Here is a 16234-nt window from a genome sequence, read left to right on the forward strand (position 1 = left end):
GGTCATACAATAAAAGGAGAGTGCAGTCAGATTACATTCACAGTACACCACAACTTGTCAACGTCACTGTGAGTTTTCTTCTGAACTTCCTGGTTTGGATTTACTGGTTTCAAACCACTCAAATTACCAGAGACAAATACTCTTGTAATTAGTTTTTTTATTAAGACACAATTACAATGTCTGTGTGTTTCCTCAAGTGCCCTTAATTGAGTGACCCAAGAGTAGATAGGCCACTTCTTTAGGTACACTTGCACAACCTAAACAGGTCCCAGATAACAGTCTCAAATTCAAGTTGTTATGGATGACACTGTCCAAGAGCTATCAATTTATTAATTAGCTCATTTTTGTCATGGTTTGCAGAGGTGAATAATTACCCTATTTGTTGATGTTCCTCTTATGTGTCATGTCATGTGAAACAAAATTACAACACCACACGGTATAAAACACAATACACCTAAACCGCTGCATTTGCCAAAACATGCAGCCTTACTAAGTTGCCTGGGCCAGTTTTAACCCATCAGTTGTACTGAGTGGAACTTCTCACACAAACCAATGTGCTCAACACGGCCACTGTAACTTCAGGGTGTTTATCTGAATGAAAAAAAACATGGCCGCAATCAAGCAACTACTTCTCCATAAGTCATTGACAATTTGTCTAAGGACTATCCAATTTCGAGAATCTGTGTACCACATGCCTACAGGCACGCGTATCAAAGCATTCAGACCACAACCCATAGGGGGAGTCACAAATCCTTTGCCCTGGCGAGGCTCTGGTAGCTGGAGACACTGAGGGTTCAAAGCACAGCCAGGAGAGGACCAGGGATCGGTAACTCACGATTATGGGCTCTCGTCAGTCTTGGGGACTTCAGTGAAGTACAAAATCAGTCAATACTAGCTTTCCCTATTTTGGACTTGAATTGCAGGTAGTTTTGTTTTGCAAAGATACCATTTTACCTTTTCTGGTTTTTGTAATGACAAACTGTTTTGCGGCAAGTGTGGACACAGCGGCCACGCTCTCCCCAAGCTTGAAAATGTGCTCGAGTACAGGGTGAGAGAGAAACGGCATCTCAATTCTTCTGCATGTCTTGCATGTATGGAAAACATGACAATACAGAATTGTTGAAATGTCACTGAGGTGTCTTATTTTTTTTTCACATGACTATTCTTTGACGATATTGGATGTTATTAGGTTGTGCAGGTGTACATTTGATTGCTGAACATGAAGGTAACGTAAATTGAGTCAACTTTTGTTTGGCCTCTTGAGTTGAGAACTAAATTTAAAAAAAAAGAAGATAAAACAGCTCATAAAATATAAATTATGTTGATCCAAAACACATGGCATTAGGGTAAAGCTGCAACCTAACAGGGCTTTGCGTCATAGTGGTCTCCTTGTGTGCGTGCAGTCTCTGGTGATTCATAGACATCTTCAGGAGTTTGACCAAACACACCGCTGGTCCGTCGCAACAGAAACACTCCAGCATGTAAACCCCCGACATTGACCCAAACAGTGTGCTGCTTCTTCCACAGTCCTCCCATCCTTGACAGGGCCTGCAGACAACATAAATCTCGGTGAGAGCGAAACTCGTATGTCGTGTAAAACAAGATGTTGAGACAAATACAGCTGGAGAGGCGCAGGGAATGTTTACTGCGTCGAAGGAGCAGCCCTGACACGAGAAGAACGTGAGAAGATGAACAATAACCATGCAAGTTACTGGACTTGTGTCCAAAACTGTCGCCAAAACTTTTGATTGATTATACACTCTTAGTTGTCAATGTGTTCTGCTGGTGGTCTTTTGAGACTTTTGTTGCAAGTATCATTGATACAAACATGAATATTGTAATATACACTTCAGTCATTTTTACGATAAATGTTGTAATTATAGCCAGGGTAAGTGTTTCCCATGTGTGTGTTTGACGGAGAAGCAGCTTGAAGGAGATACAGAAGAGGTCTGCTCTCCAAGTTAAATGCTGTTCATTATGTGTTATTCTGTTATTAGTATCATCATTCTATTACTTCATAAACCAACTGTTTGTTTGTACTACATCATATTGTATTGTTTTGAAAAAAAAAATTACTTATTCAAAAGTTTATTTTCAAAAGGCATGAAAGATGTTAAAATTGTGCTCGGCCAAGCATCGTTTCGCAAAACAAAGTTTTTTTTAAGTACGAGCTGCATCACAGAAACAATTTAACTTGTATCAGAGGTACCACTGTATTTTAAAAAAAGCTTATATGAATTTCTAAACATATACTTTGTTTCAGATTTTTCGCTCGCATGGCCAATTCTACATATTAGATGATATCTACGCACTTCATGCGGCAAACCGCCCATTTTGATTATTTTTTTTTTAAAAGACTAAAACCAGAAGTTATTTTTAAATAAGTAAACAGCCTGCATGTCAGCTCAGTTATTAGCATCAACATTTCAAACTTTGCTTCTGACATTATGCCTTATTTCTGCATATTTGTTTTATTGTATCTATTTTTTACAGTACGCCAATAAAAAAAACTTTTGACACTACTTATTTACAGCATATATTATTGCCATTTGTTAACTTATTCTTTACACTTGTTAGAACATGAAACAGATTCATATTTTCTTCATTTCCCGTAAGAAAGAATGTTTTAAAGCCAGCCCCGCATCTACGTCACAGAAGCATCTTCAGATGTATATAGTCACAGAGACAGTATCTCACAAAAAAACCCACGCGTCACCACTGGTAATCAATAATTAATGGAGTCGGAATGAATTACATCTGCATAGACACAAACAGCTCCCTGGCAGCGGCACAGATCCCCTTGAGAGGATTCTTCACAGGTGTGCATGTGGCAGCGACAGATGGATGAGCCTCAGTCGATGCCAGAAGCTCACACTGCTGTTGATGAATTTCTTAGAAACCACAAGAGGTCAACTGTGCTTTCTTTTGCCACCTGATTACACATCAGTCACTTCCTTTATTGAATGTCTACAACATAGCCTCTGTGCTTGGTCTCGACCCAGTGTTTTGTGGAAGTGATATTTGCAAAAAGGCAAATGACGATACCTTGGAAAAGCATTTTTTGTCCTGCGTCAACAGGACAGCCTTTCCTGAGCCTGGCCTGCACACACGGGCCATTTCTCTCAAGCAGGAGGGGTAAAGGTCCCAGTTCTTCTTCCTGGAGCCCATCCTTCGAACAAAACATCTCATTAGCCTTCTTCATACATAGTTTGACTTTTAAAACATTATGTGGTCTAAAGGTTTTTTTTAAATTATCCTTTTACCTTTTCCCAAAGGGCATGTCGGTGATAATGATGTCAACAGAGCTGGACTTCATGGGTAAACTGCACAAATCCCAGCGTACGGTGTCAATGGGCAGTCCGGGTGAACTGTAGTTAAACATACAGACAGACCAATACAGTACATGCACGATGAACTGCAGCTGTCCAGCAATCATGCAGCCCAAGAAGACCTTGATGCTACCAAGACCTTGATGCTTGACTATGGGCAACACAAATACAGTGGAACTCCGATTTACGAACCCCCTTATTCACAAACTTTTAGATCGTGCCTAATATGCCTCCGTGCGTGAACCATGTCTCTGAATTCATTCAATCTATGTCCCACCTGCAGCAGTTTTGTGACGCAGTACAGTACACTACTAGTGACTTCTCTGTGCTTCAGCGTGTGCCTTTTCTGTGTTTATTCGCCGTTTGACAGGTTTAGTCTATTTTTAAACTAAATATGTATCCCCAAAAGACAACGGACCAGTGTGGAAAAAAGATGGGGAGTCGCTGTGGACTTAAAAAAAAAAAAAGATTTGCAAGGAGTACATTAATGGCGCTCGCAAGTATGGAAGAATCGACAAAGCAGGCTTGATACCACAGCAAGTTTTAATTGTAACAAGACCGGACCAGACTACCTCTCGTTCAAAAGCACACCCACCCAACCTCTCCCTTCTCTCCCTATTACTGCTCCTTTGCCGATGTAAATATAAGTACATTTTACTTTTTTTAAATGTTTATTATTGTAGCAATGTTGAAATTAAGGATTTTTGTGATTCCTGATCGTTTGTGAGTGCACCAAAGGGACTGTGTGTCAGTGTGTGTGCGTGTGTGTGTGTGTGTGTGTGTGCACGCCCGCTGGCAGAGCAGCACATACAGGACAATTCAGCTTCTTGTTGTTTTGGCTTGAAAGAAGAAGAAGAAGAAAGTTGATCAACCAACCTTTTGTTATGTTTGTTTGATATACATTACTGTACAGTCCTTTATATAGTGTTAAAAGTCTACAAACCTTCGCTAAAATATGGACTTTTGTTGAGACTGGAACCCATTATTCATATTTACATTGTTTTTCCTAGAAGAAATTTGCTTCACGATACAAACTTATCAATTTAACAATGTTGTTCAAGATCCATTTAAGTTCATAAATCAAGGCAACACCAATATCTTGCGACTCTTTTGCGTTTGCTATTTAGACAATATTGGCTGTGTCATTTTCAGAGCACTGTAAACCTAATAGATGTCACTGATAGAACATGTAAAACTGAAAACCTGACCACTCTCTGCCCGGTGGTCTGCTCTCACCTGCCCTTTTCAGCCTTCCTTTTCTGGATGTGACACACATTGTTGACTGTGCGGTTCACCGCCATGTCGTTGTTGTCTCCTGCAATGTAAAATGAAGCAGGAAACTCCAATGCCCCCTGGTGGCAAAAACACAACCTCATCAGACGGCACTATTACAAGTCATCATGTGGTTGGAACAAAAGTATGAGTCTTCTTACCTCCAAAGGTATGGCTCCAGTTCCACACATTGGATCAAGTATAATGTCTGACACCTGAGGTTTACACAGCCTGTCAGCACAAAATAAGATACAAATATAGACAGCAAACAGGATGCACTCAGGCGTAACTATTTACAAAAGCTTAAAACAAGAAGCTCATCATTGCTGTGTTGTGTCTGCATGTATGAAGAATAGATCATCCATCCATCCATCAATTTTCTACCGCTTATTCCCTTCGGGGTCGCGGGGGGCGCTGGAGCCTATCTCAGCTACAATCGGGCGGAAGGCGGGGTACACCCTGGACAAGTCGCCACCTCCTCACAGGGCCAACACAGATAGACAGACAACATTCACACTCACATTCACACACTAGGGCCAATTTAGTGTTGCCAATCAACCTATCTCCAGGTGCATGTCTTTGGAGGTGGGAGGAAGCCGGAGTACCCGGAGGGAACCCACGCAGTCACGGGGAGAACATGCAAACTCCACACAGAAAGATCCAGAGGCCGGGATTGAACTCACGACTACTCAGGACCTTCGTATTGTGAGGGAGACGCACTAACCCCTCTGCCACCGTGCTGCCAAGAATAGATCAATGAGTTGCAATTTAAAGAATTAGCCAGTGAAATATTTTAGTTGGTCTTTTTCAGACAGACAAATGGCTGTGGAGTAATCCCTCGTTTATTGCTGATAATTGGTTCCAGGCCTGTCCGTGATATATGAATTTCTGCAAAGCAGGACTATAAATTGTATATGTTCATAGCTAAAGCATAAAAAAAAACTGTTTATGACCTTCTAAATACATTAGAACAATGGTCCCCAACCACCCGTCCGGTATACACACATACTGTACATATATAGTAAATAGCGCCAGACTTCTTCTGTTTGTTTTATACTGTGATTACTGCCACAAGTGATGGAAAATTGTATTACAACTGAGTACCGCTGCTACCTATACAGACCACAGCAAACATATTACATTCTTTGGGACGCTCGCGGCCCAACCGCGGCCCTATGGTTAAGAAACACTGGTACAGTATGACCTCTAGACATGAAACAACACCAACATAGTCACTTGTACTTTTTATCCAATACAGTAAGGCTGAGCCAATCAGTGGCCATGATACTGAACAGCGCATGGTTTGCTTTCATTTAGTGGATTTTTTTAGCTCATTTGGCAATTTTTTTAGGCTTAGAAAATGACTAATTTAGGCAATAAATACGTAGAATATGCTTTAAAAAAATTATGTGACAGTATAGCCTCAAACTTTAACGCGTGATGTGGTGAGTACTGTATGTGTGGCACAATCATAACAGTGACTGTCAGTAATAGAATAGGCCACTTGTACCCTCTTGTGGCTCAAAAATGAACTGGTAATATTCCAATTCTGGCTTACTTATTTTTTTTGTCATAGCCACCATTTAATATGATTCATGAAACATTGTATTCATTATATACTGTACACAAAGCCTTCTGTGTAGTGTCAGGTAAGATCGCAGGTACAAAAACAAAACTGGAAACTTTACCTGAGCATACCATAGCACAAGGTGGACCTCAATGTAGTGGGTCCAAAGTGACTGATGTTCCTTCTGTGAAGACTCTCTTCAGTGAGCGCGATGCCGACAACTATCTCAACATCATGTATATTTAGTAAGACCTGCAGGAGAACACATACATGTATATGACATCCAATTCATTCAATGCAAGAGCTTCATCAAAATAATAATGTCAACTTAGTTTGGTCCTAGGGGTGTAACGGTACACAAAAATTTCGATTCCGTATGCACCTCGGTTTAGAGGTCACGGTTCGGTTAATTTTCGGTACAGTAAGAAAACAACAAAATATAAATTTTTGGTTATTTATTTACCAAATGTGTAAACAATGGCATAACATACATATACACGCAGGGTCCATTGCCAGGGTTAATGTGGTCAACATATATAAAATAAAAACTAAATAAGATAAGGCTCAGAATGTTTTTTTAACAAAACCTTTCTACATATAAAGTGCTTTTTATGATTGATTGATTGAGACTTTTATTAGTAGAATTGTACAATTGACCACTAAATGGTAACACCCCAATAGGGTTCCACGTTAATCAACATTAAACTGCCTCAAGTTGTTGCTCAGATTAAATAAAATGACAAAACTTTTCTTCTACATATAAAAAGTGCAACATTAAACAGTTTCAAGTCAACTCAGCCTCAGATTCACTTTTCTTTCCCCCCCCCAGCCTGGCTAACTTGGCAGTAAGAGGATACATGGGCTCATTGTTCTTCCACCATAGAAGTGGGTCAAAATCTAGTTTTTAATGTAATATGGACTTATATCTGCTGCTATAAAAACATTTGTTATTGCTTTAGCCCTGCCTGACTCGCCGAGGAGAGGCTGCTTGAATGCGGTGGTGACGCTTCAAATGGGTTAGCATGTGTTATGAGAGTAGCGTATGACCCTTTAATATGTGACAGCATGTGAGGTGAGTGTGTGGGCGAGCAAGGTGAGGGAGCGGTAGCGAGTGGGTGGAGTGGCTAGTGTTTTGTTGGATTGGCTGTGTGCAAGACCTCAATAAAGCCACGATTTGCAACTAATCGCCGGACTCGTCATTTACCCTGGAGTCCGGAGCTGTGGAGACCAACTGCCGGGTAGAGTGAAGGGTGTTGGCCCCGAGAATACATCAGCCCTGGTGGAGTGTCTCCCCTGCGCTCCTCGAACACGGTCTGGGAGCCGGAAGCAGGAAAGGTGCAACACATGTTTGATGTGTTGTCAGAAGCAGCTGCTGAACAATGTCGGCAAACCTCCGTCCTGCATTGTTGTATCGCGCAGCCAAAGTGTTCCCAAACGGGAGATCTTAACGAGGCATGAGGGTCTTCCAGCTCTGGCTTTTACATGTTGTTCTAGCCCGGTCGATGCTAGCATGTGTACTCGTTCGGTACACCTCCGAACCGAACCGGAACCCCCGTACCGAAACGGTTCAATACAAATACACGTACCGTTACACCCCTAGTTGGTCCATGTTAAAATGTTAAGCAGTATATATATATATATATATATATATGTATATATATGTATGTATATATATATATATATATGCATATATATACATACATATATATATATATATATATATATATATATATGTATATATATGTATGTATATATATACATATATATATATATGTATGTATATATATATATACATACATACATATATATATATATATATATATATATATATATATATATATATATATATATATATATATATATATATATATATATATATATATATATATATATATATATATATATATATATATATATATATAAATAAATAATAAATGGGTTATACTTGTATAGCGCTTTTCTACCTTCAAGGTACTCAAAGCGCTTTGACAGTATTTCCACATTCACCCATTCACACACACATTCACACACTGATGGCAGGAGCTGCCATGCAAGGCGCTAACCAGCAGCCATCAGGAGCAAGGGTGAAGTGTCTTGCCCAAGGACACAACGGACGTGACTAGGATGGTATATATATATATATATATATATATATATATATATATATATATATATATATATATATATATATATATATATATACCGGTATATATATATATATATATATATATTAAGGTGGTGTCTCTCCGGCAAACAGAAGGGGGTGGGTGGGACTAAGGATCGGTGTAACTCGGCCTGTCGCCATCCCGTCTCCACCTCGTCGCTGCCACCACAGCCTGGGGGGGCAATAGACGACAGACTGCGGTGAAGTAAGCCGGCTTTGTCGCGTGAAGAAGCCTACAATTTTTGGTTGTGTTTTCCGCTCCATTTGCTAAATGGCGATATACGATATATATCTCGATATTTTTTCCAAAAAAGTAAAAACAAAACAGTCCTAGTTACCTGAGATACTAAGTATGTCATTATTATGCCACATGCTGACATATGTTCAACTAGTCATGCTTAATTTATTACAGCATTTGGGAAGCCCGTAGTAGATTTTTACTATGTAAATGTTATATTTTTATCAACATGTAATAGCAGGGACCCTGCCATTCAAAACTAGGCTGCTACATTACTAATGATTAATGTAACTATAGCTGAAAAATAGTACAATAGCAATAGGAGAGACTATTCATCCCTGAACACCATGGAGTTCATGTAGGCTTTAAGATGCAGTTGCATTATTATATCAACTATCAGAGACAGCTTCAGGAAACTCTTCATTTAACATAATGTCGTTTTTTCTGCTTCAACACAGCTCAATCAACACAGTAAAAGGTAAAGTGAAATAACTTAGTTGTTAACTCTAAGTCAATAATGCTTGTCTTTCTCTCAGACAGACACACACACACGCATGCACGCACACACACCGCACAGTGAGCTAACGTTACGCTAAAAGCTAATTAGCATTCACCTCAAGGACTGCGAGCGAGCTGAGCTGCCGCTTATGTTTCTAGAATGTCAAAGGGCTCATAGTGATGTTACTAGTAGTTGACTGGGAGGTGTTTATTATAATTTGGAGAGAGTCCGCTGCTTTATGCTCACCTGCTTAACACCTATCTGCTCACCACACCGCAGGAGCACTGATGCCATGCGCTCTGAATAGGCACTGCTGATTGGCTGTTAAATGCGCTCTGAATACGCACTGCTGATTGGCTGTTAAATGCGCTCTGAATACGCACTGCTGATTGGCTGTTACCGCTCTGCGTGTAACCAATCAGATAGTTCTGTGGCTGGGACAATGCTGGGTGGGTGCTGCAGAGACTTACTGGCAGAGGCAGAACTAAGCGGAGCAGCTTGTTAAGACTTTAGTTTAGGCGGTGGCTCTTTGTTGTTAATGCGGCCGCCTTAACAACAAAGCGCTGCGGGAATAAATAAATAAATAATAAATGGGTTATACTTGTATAGCGCTTTTCTACCTTCAAGGTACTCAAAGCGCTTTGACATTATTTCTACATTCACCCATTCACACACACATTCACCCATTCACACACACATTCACACACTGATGGCGGGAGCTGCAATGCAAGGCGCTAACCAGCACCCATCAGGAGCAAGGGTGAAGTGTCTTGCCCAAGGACACAACGGACGTGACTAGGATGGTAGAAGGTGGGGATTGAACCCCAGTAACCAGCAACGATTGCTGGCACGGCCACTCTACCCCTGTATATATACATACACATATATATATATATATATATATATATATATATATATATATATATATATATATATATATATATATATATATATATATATATATATATATATATATATATATATATATACACACACACACATATGTATACATACATAAGCACACACACATATATATGTATGTGTGTATGTATGTATGTATGTATGTATGTATGTATGTATGTATGTATGTATGTATGTATGTCCTGGGCATGACGTTAAAGTGCATCCGGCAGTGGAGGCTCTTCTTTGGGGGGTCTTGGGGCACTAGGAGGTTAACCCCTTAACCACTGTTACCCCAGGTGGCCCTTGGCAAAGGCCTAGTACCTGACTGCCCCCTAGCCAGGGATACGGCGAAGACCCGCTGCCTTGTGGGTAAGTCTAGGAAGACAAAGGCTAGGGGAGCACACCCCGAAAGAAAAGCAACGTGGTTGGCGGCACACGATAGGCGGTCCTCCAAAAAACTGGAGCTCCGGCGGCCTCCTGCAACTGTGGAAGAGTGCCGGTCGTCCTGGGTTCCCCTTGCCACCGGATCCCACCCTCTCACAGTGAAGAAGTGCTGCTGGGACATGCGCACCCCCGGTGGCACTTTAAACAAGCTCCTCTGCGCAGGTATTCATCTCTGCCTCGGTGAGACCAGCTACCGGAAATGAAACAAAGTCTGGTGGCGATGGGGTGTCTGATAACGGGAGCAGGTATGAATGCACCGGAAGCTCCTAGTCAGAACCCTGCACACCAGCGGTACAGGGCTATCTATGGTCGCTAGTAGCTGAAATTGAGTGGCAGCTGCTCTCGGCAGACCCCTGTACGCCTGAGCAGCCCTATTTAGGATTGCACTGCTCACCCCAACTGGGGAAAGGCCTAGAAAAGGTGGCCCAGACATTGCCCACTCAAAACTATCCTGGACAGACTACCGCACCTGTCGGGAATTCCACTCCGCGGTCGAAATAAAGCAAAGAAAATAATCCCTCTTAAACTGGCATCTTGGAACATAAGGACACTCCTGGACACTAGCGTTACCACTGATAGACCCCAGCGCAGAACTGCACTCATTGCAGCGGAACTTAACCGCTACAATGTTGATATTGCTGCACTTAGTGAAACCAGACTCCTGGATGAAGGATCCCTGAAGGAAGAAGGGCAAGGTTACACTTTCTTCTGGAAAGGATACCCTCCAGGAGGCGAGCATCAGCATGGTGTGGGACTTGCAATAAAAAACAGCCTCCTACCAAAACTCCCAGAAGCACCGGTTGGCATAAGTGAAAGGCTCATGTCACTCAGGATCCCTCTGGCTAAGAAAATATATGCCACCCTTCTTAGTGCCTATGCACCGACGCTACCATCAAAGGAAGAGGTTAAAGACCGCTTCTACCGGGCATTAGATGAGGCCCTCCGTCGCACACCTAAGGAGGACAAGATCTTTTTGTTGGGCGATTTCAATGCCAGAGTGGGGAAGGACAACAAGGTGTGGAGTGGTGTTATTGGCAGGCATGTTATTGGACAAGCCAATGCAAACGGCCTACGGCTGCTAAGCCTCTGTGCTGAGCATGACTTGACCAAACACCATCTTCCAACTAAAAAATAAGCACAAAACATCCTGGATGCACCCACGCTCCAAACATTGGCACCTGATTGATTACACCATTGTGAGACGCTCAGACATAAAAGACGTAACACTAACTCGTGCAATGAGAGGAGCTGAGTGTTGGACCGACCACCGGCTCATCATAACCAGGCTCCGGGTGCAAGTACGGCCTGCTATCCGTCTTCAAAAGTCAGGGAAGAAGAGGCTTGACTGTACCCGGTTAGCAGATCCTATGGCTCGGGACAATCTCCGTCTCTCTCTGGCCAAAAACCTGGAAGACATCGAGCATATTCTGGAGAGTGATGACTCCATTGACGACAAATGGACCTCTATCAGCTCCAGGCTCTATGAGGCAGCATCCCAATCCATTGGCTATAAGCGCAGAAAGCATCAGGACTGGTTTGATGACAACACAGCCACAATAACCACCATGCTCAAACACATGCACACTGCACACAATGCTGTACTCAACAACCCCACTTCAGCTGTGCTCCGACAGCAATGGCAAACATCCAGAAGGGAGCTGCAGTCTAAATTGCGTGCCCTGAAGAATGAGTGGTGGATATCAAAGGCAGCTGAAATACAATCTCATGCCAACAAAAATGATATGCACAACTTTTACGATGCAATGAAAACCATCTACGGCCCAAGAAACTGCGCGGTCTCCCCGCTAAAGTCTAACGATGGTACAACCCTCATAAAAGACCACAAGCTCATCACCAAAAGATGGGCAGAACATTTTGAAACTCTGCTAAATCAGCCCGCCCCAACAGACCCCTCAGTTCTGGAGGACCTACCTGACTACCCAACCATCCATTACCTTGACCTTCCACCAACCTTTGGAGAGGTTAAGTGTGCAATAAGGTCTCTGAAAGACAACAAGACCCCTGGTCCTGACAGCATCCCTGCAGAGATCTTCAAGCAAGGAGGCTACCTTTCCATCCGTGCCCTTTTCCTTGTCATCAGCAAAGTGTGGAAGCATGAAACTGTCCCTCAGCAGTGGAGAGATGCCAATATTATCACCATCTACAAAGGCAAGGGGGACAAGTCCCTCTGTGGAAACAGTCGTGGCATTTCACTTCTGGCGGTTGCTGGTAAAGTCTTGGCTAAAGTCATGCTACACAGGCTGGTGAACAACATCACGGAAGACCTGTTGCCGGAGTCACAATGTGGTTTCAGGAAGAACAGGAGCACTGTGGACATGGTGTTCACAACACGGCAGCTTCAGGAGAAATGTAGGGAGCAGCACCAGGACCTCTTTGTTGCTTTCATTGATCTGTCGAAGGCTTTTGACACTGTCAACAGAGAGCTTCTCTGGAATATCCTCCTGAAGTTCGGCTGCCCACAGAAGTTTGTCAACATCCTAAGGCAATTCCATGAAGGGATGATGTCACGTGTGACTACTGGCGGCCAGGAATCAGAACCCTTTAAGGTGTGCACCGGTGTACGCCAGGGATGTGTTCTTGCTCCAGTCTTGTTTAATATCTTCCTCCTGTGTGTGACACTGCTGCTTCATGAGAGGATCAAGAAGGGCAGTGGCGTTACCGTCGACTTCCGACTTGACGGGAACCTGTTTAACATCCGGAGGCTCCAAGCAGTCACAAAAGTCACACCAGTGCAAGTCATCGAACTCCAATACGCAGATGACTGCGCAGTTGTGGCCCACACACCGGAAGCGCTGCAAGCTACCCTCTCAGCCGCTGCAAGTGCTTATGGCAGACTGGGCCTCTCTGTCAACGTGGCAAAAAACGAGGTAATATGCCAGTGGGCATCCACTCCTCCACCTCATCCACCAACCTTCACCATCGACAATAAACCACTAGCAGTAGTGGACTCTTTCAAATACCTTGGCAGCTTTCTCTCTGACGATTGCAGTATCGACAGGGAGGTTCAAAACCGGATCAAGCAGGCGTCAGCATCTTTTGGCAGACTCAGGGGAAGGGTCTTCCAGAACAAAGACCTTAAGCTACATACCAAGGTAGCGGTCTATTTAGCTGTGGTCATGACGACCCTCCTCTACAGCTGTGAAGCGTGGACCCTGTACAGCCGCCACCTCAGGATGCTTGAGGCCTTCCACATCAGGTGCTTACAATGCATCCTGGGGATATCCTGGAAGGACAGAGTCCCCCACACTGAAATACTCTGCAAAACCAACTGCACCAGTGTGGAGGCTACAGTCACCCAGCACCAACTTCGCTGGCTAGGCCACGTTATCAGGATGCCAAAAGAACGCTTACCACGCAAGGTGCTTTATGGTCAGCTTCATCTTGGTCACCGCTTGGCAGGAGGCCCAAAAAAGCGTTATAAAGATCAAATGAAGACTGTCATGAAGAAATGCGGCCTGAACCCGACCCAGCTGGAGGACACTGCAGTCCAACGTTCCACCTGGCGGCAGCTCCTCCAACAAGGAGTTCATAAGCTTGAGGAGGACCGAAGTGGTCAACGAGCCAGGAAGCGTCAAAGAAGGCATGAAGCCATTGCCACACCTGCACCCTCAGTCAGTGCCTTCACCTGCTCTGTTTGCGGCAGATCATGTGGATCACGGATTGGACTATTCAGCCACATGAGGACTCACAAAACATAGAGATGGATTGTCGTCATCGGATACGATGGACAACCTTAAGATAAATATATATATATATATATATATATATATATATATATATATATATATATATATATATATATATATATATATATATATATATATATACACCGTATTTTTCGGACTATAAGTCAGTTTGGCCGGGGGTGCGACTTATACTCAAGAGCGACTTATGTGTGAAATTATTAACACATTACCGTAAAATAACAAATAATATTATTTCTGGATGTTGTATTTAGTGACAGTGGTTTTCTGAAGTGTTCCTGAGCCCAGGTGGTGATATCCTTTAGAGATTGATGTCTGTTTTTGATACAGTGCCGTCTGAGGGATCGAAGGTCACGGTCATTCAATGTTGGTTTCCGGCCATGCCGCTTACGTGGAGTGATTTCTCCAGATTCTCTGAACCTTTTGATGATATTATGGACCGTAGATGTTGAAATCCCTAAATTTCTTGCAATTGCACTTTGAGAAACGTTGTTCTTAAACTGTTTGACTATTTGCTCACGCAGTTGTGGACAAAGGGGTGTACCTCGCCCCATCCTTTCTTGTGAAAGACTGAGCATTTTTTGGGAAGCTATTTTTATACCCAATCATGGCATCCACCTGTTCCCAATTAGCCTGCACACCTGTGGGATGTTCCAAACAAGTGTTTGATGAGCATTCCTCAACTTTATCAGTATTTATTGCCACCTTTCCCAACTTCTTTGTCACGTGTTGCTGGCATCAAATTCTAAAGTTAATGATTATTTGCAAAAAAAAAAAAAGTTTATCAGTTTGATCATCAAATATGTTGTCTTTGTAGCATATTCAACTGAATATGGGTTGAAAATGATTCACAAATCTTTGTATTCCGTTTATATTTACATCTAACACAATTTCCCAACTCATATGGAAACTGGGTTTGTATATATATACATATATATATATATATACATATATATATATATATATACATATGTATATATACCTGTATATATATATACATATATATATATATATATATATATTAGGGCTGCAACAACTAATCGATTAAATCGATTATAAAAATAGTTGCCGATTAATTTAGTCATCGATTCGTTGGATCTATGCTATGCGCATCGCAGAGGCTTTTTAAAAATAAGAAAAATATATATATATTTTTTTTTTAAAATAAACCTTTATTTATAAACTGCAACATGTACAAACAGCTGAGAAACAATAATCAAAATAAGTATGGTGCCAGTATGCTGTTTTTTTTCAATAAAATACTGGAAAGGATAGAAACGTAGTTTGTCTCTTTTATCCGATTATCAATCGAAGTAATAGTCGACAGATTAATCGATTATCAAATTAATCGTTAGTTGCAGCCCTAATATATGTATTCGTATATATATATATGTATATATCGTATGTATATATATATATATATATATATATATATATATATATATATATATATATATATATATATACACATACATAAACATATATATACATATACATACATGTTTCTAGTAAAACTCACGACGATACAATAATCCAGGCATTATTAGACATATTGCATGTTTGTTTTTTTATATCCTCCAGCTATGAAAATATGTGATTCATAGTTAATTATTTCTAATTTGCGGAAATTCATTTATCGCTGCCTGGTCCAGAACCAATTAACAAATTAGTACATTAAAAATAAATACTTAAATATCTGCTTGACTTATGATTTCAAAGAAAGTTATCCATCAAAGTGTACACTGTAAAAATTACAATATATTTTATGGTATAAAACTGGAGGCTCAATCCCCAAAGTTTTACTGTAAAAAAACAGTTTAACTGTTTTTCTATTTTCTAGTTAAAAAAAAATTAAACTGTAAAAACCACCATAGTTTTACAGTAAAATTCATGCGATTAGGCTGCCATTTTTTTTTTTTTACCAGAAGATCTACAGGGTTTTTTCAACAGTGTATGTAAACATATAATGATCAAATGCATAAGCAATTGTGTAACAATATCGTTAAATAAATGTAGAATTACTGTTACCGTAACTGCCGTGTGGCCCTCAAATAAACAGAGACCCCCCAGTGTGGCCCAGTATGAATAAAAAT

General features: G+C 41.4%; 1 protein-coding gene across 3 annotated transcripts in view; it reads right to left on the reverse strand.

Moving 5' to 3' along the window:
* Window positions 1–240: 240 nt before the first annotated feature.
* The window catches only part of LOC133654075 (tRNA (guanine(6)-N2)-methyltransferase THUMP3-like), a 28107-nt gene continuing 12113 nt past the window's right edge, over window positions 241–16234 (reverse strand). For 2 of the 3 annotated variants that reach the window (XM_062054073.1, XM_062054079.1), the window contains 6 exons: window positions 6290–6420; window positions 4763–4832; window positions 4566–4681; window positions 3264–3368; window positions 3046–3169; window positions 247–1548 (listed from right to left, as the gene is read on the reverse strand). In XM_062054073.1, the coding sequence (XP_061910057.1) occupies window positions 1360–1548; window positions 3046–3169; window positions 3264–3368; window positions 4566–4681; window positions 4763–4832; window positions 6290–6420 (735 nt within the window). In that variant the 3' untranslated portion in view covers window positions 247–1359. Of the gene's footprint in view, window positions 1549–3045; window positions 3170–3263; window positions 3369–4565; window positions 4682–4762; window positions 4833–6289; window positions 6421–16234 lie in introns of all 3 variants that reach the window. The other variant, XM_062054088.1, reaches the window with a different exon arrangement.

Source organism: Entelurus aequoreus, linkage group LG01 (assembly GCF_033978785.1).
Source record: "Entelurus aequoreus isolate RoL-2023_Sb linkage group LG01, RoL_Eaeq_v1.1, whole genome shotgun sequence".
NCBI lineage: Eukaryota > Metazoa > Chordata > Actinopteri > Syngnathiformes > Syngnathidae > Entelurus > Entelurus aequoreus.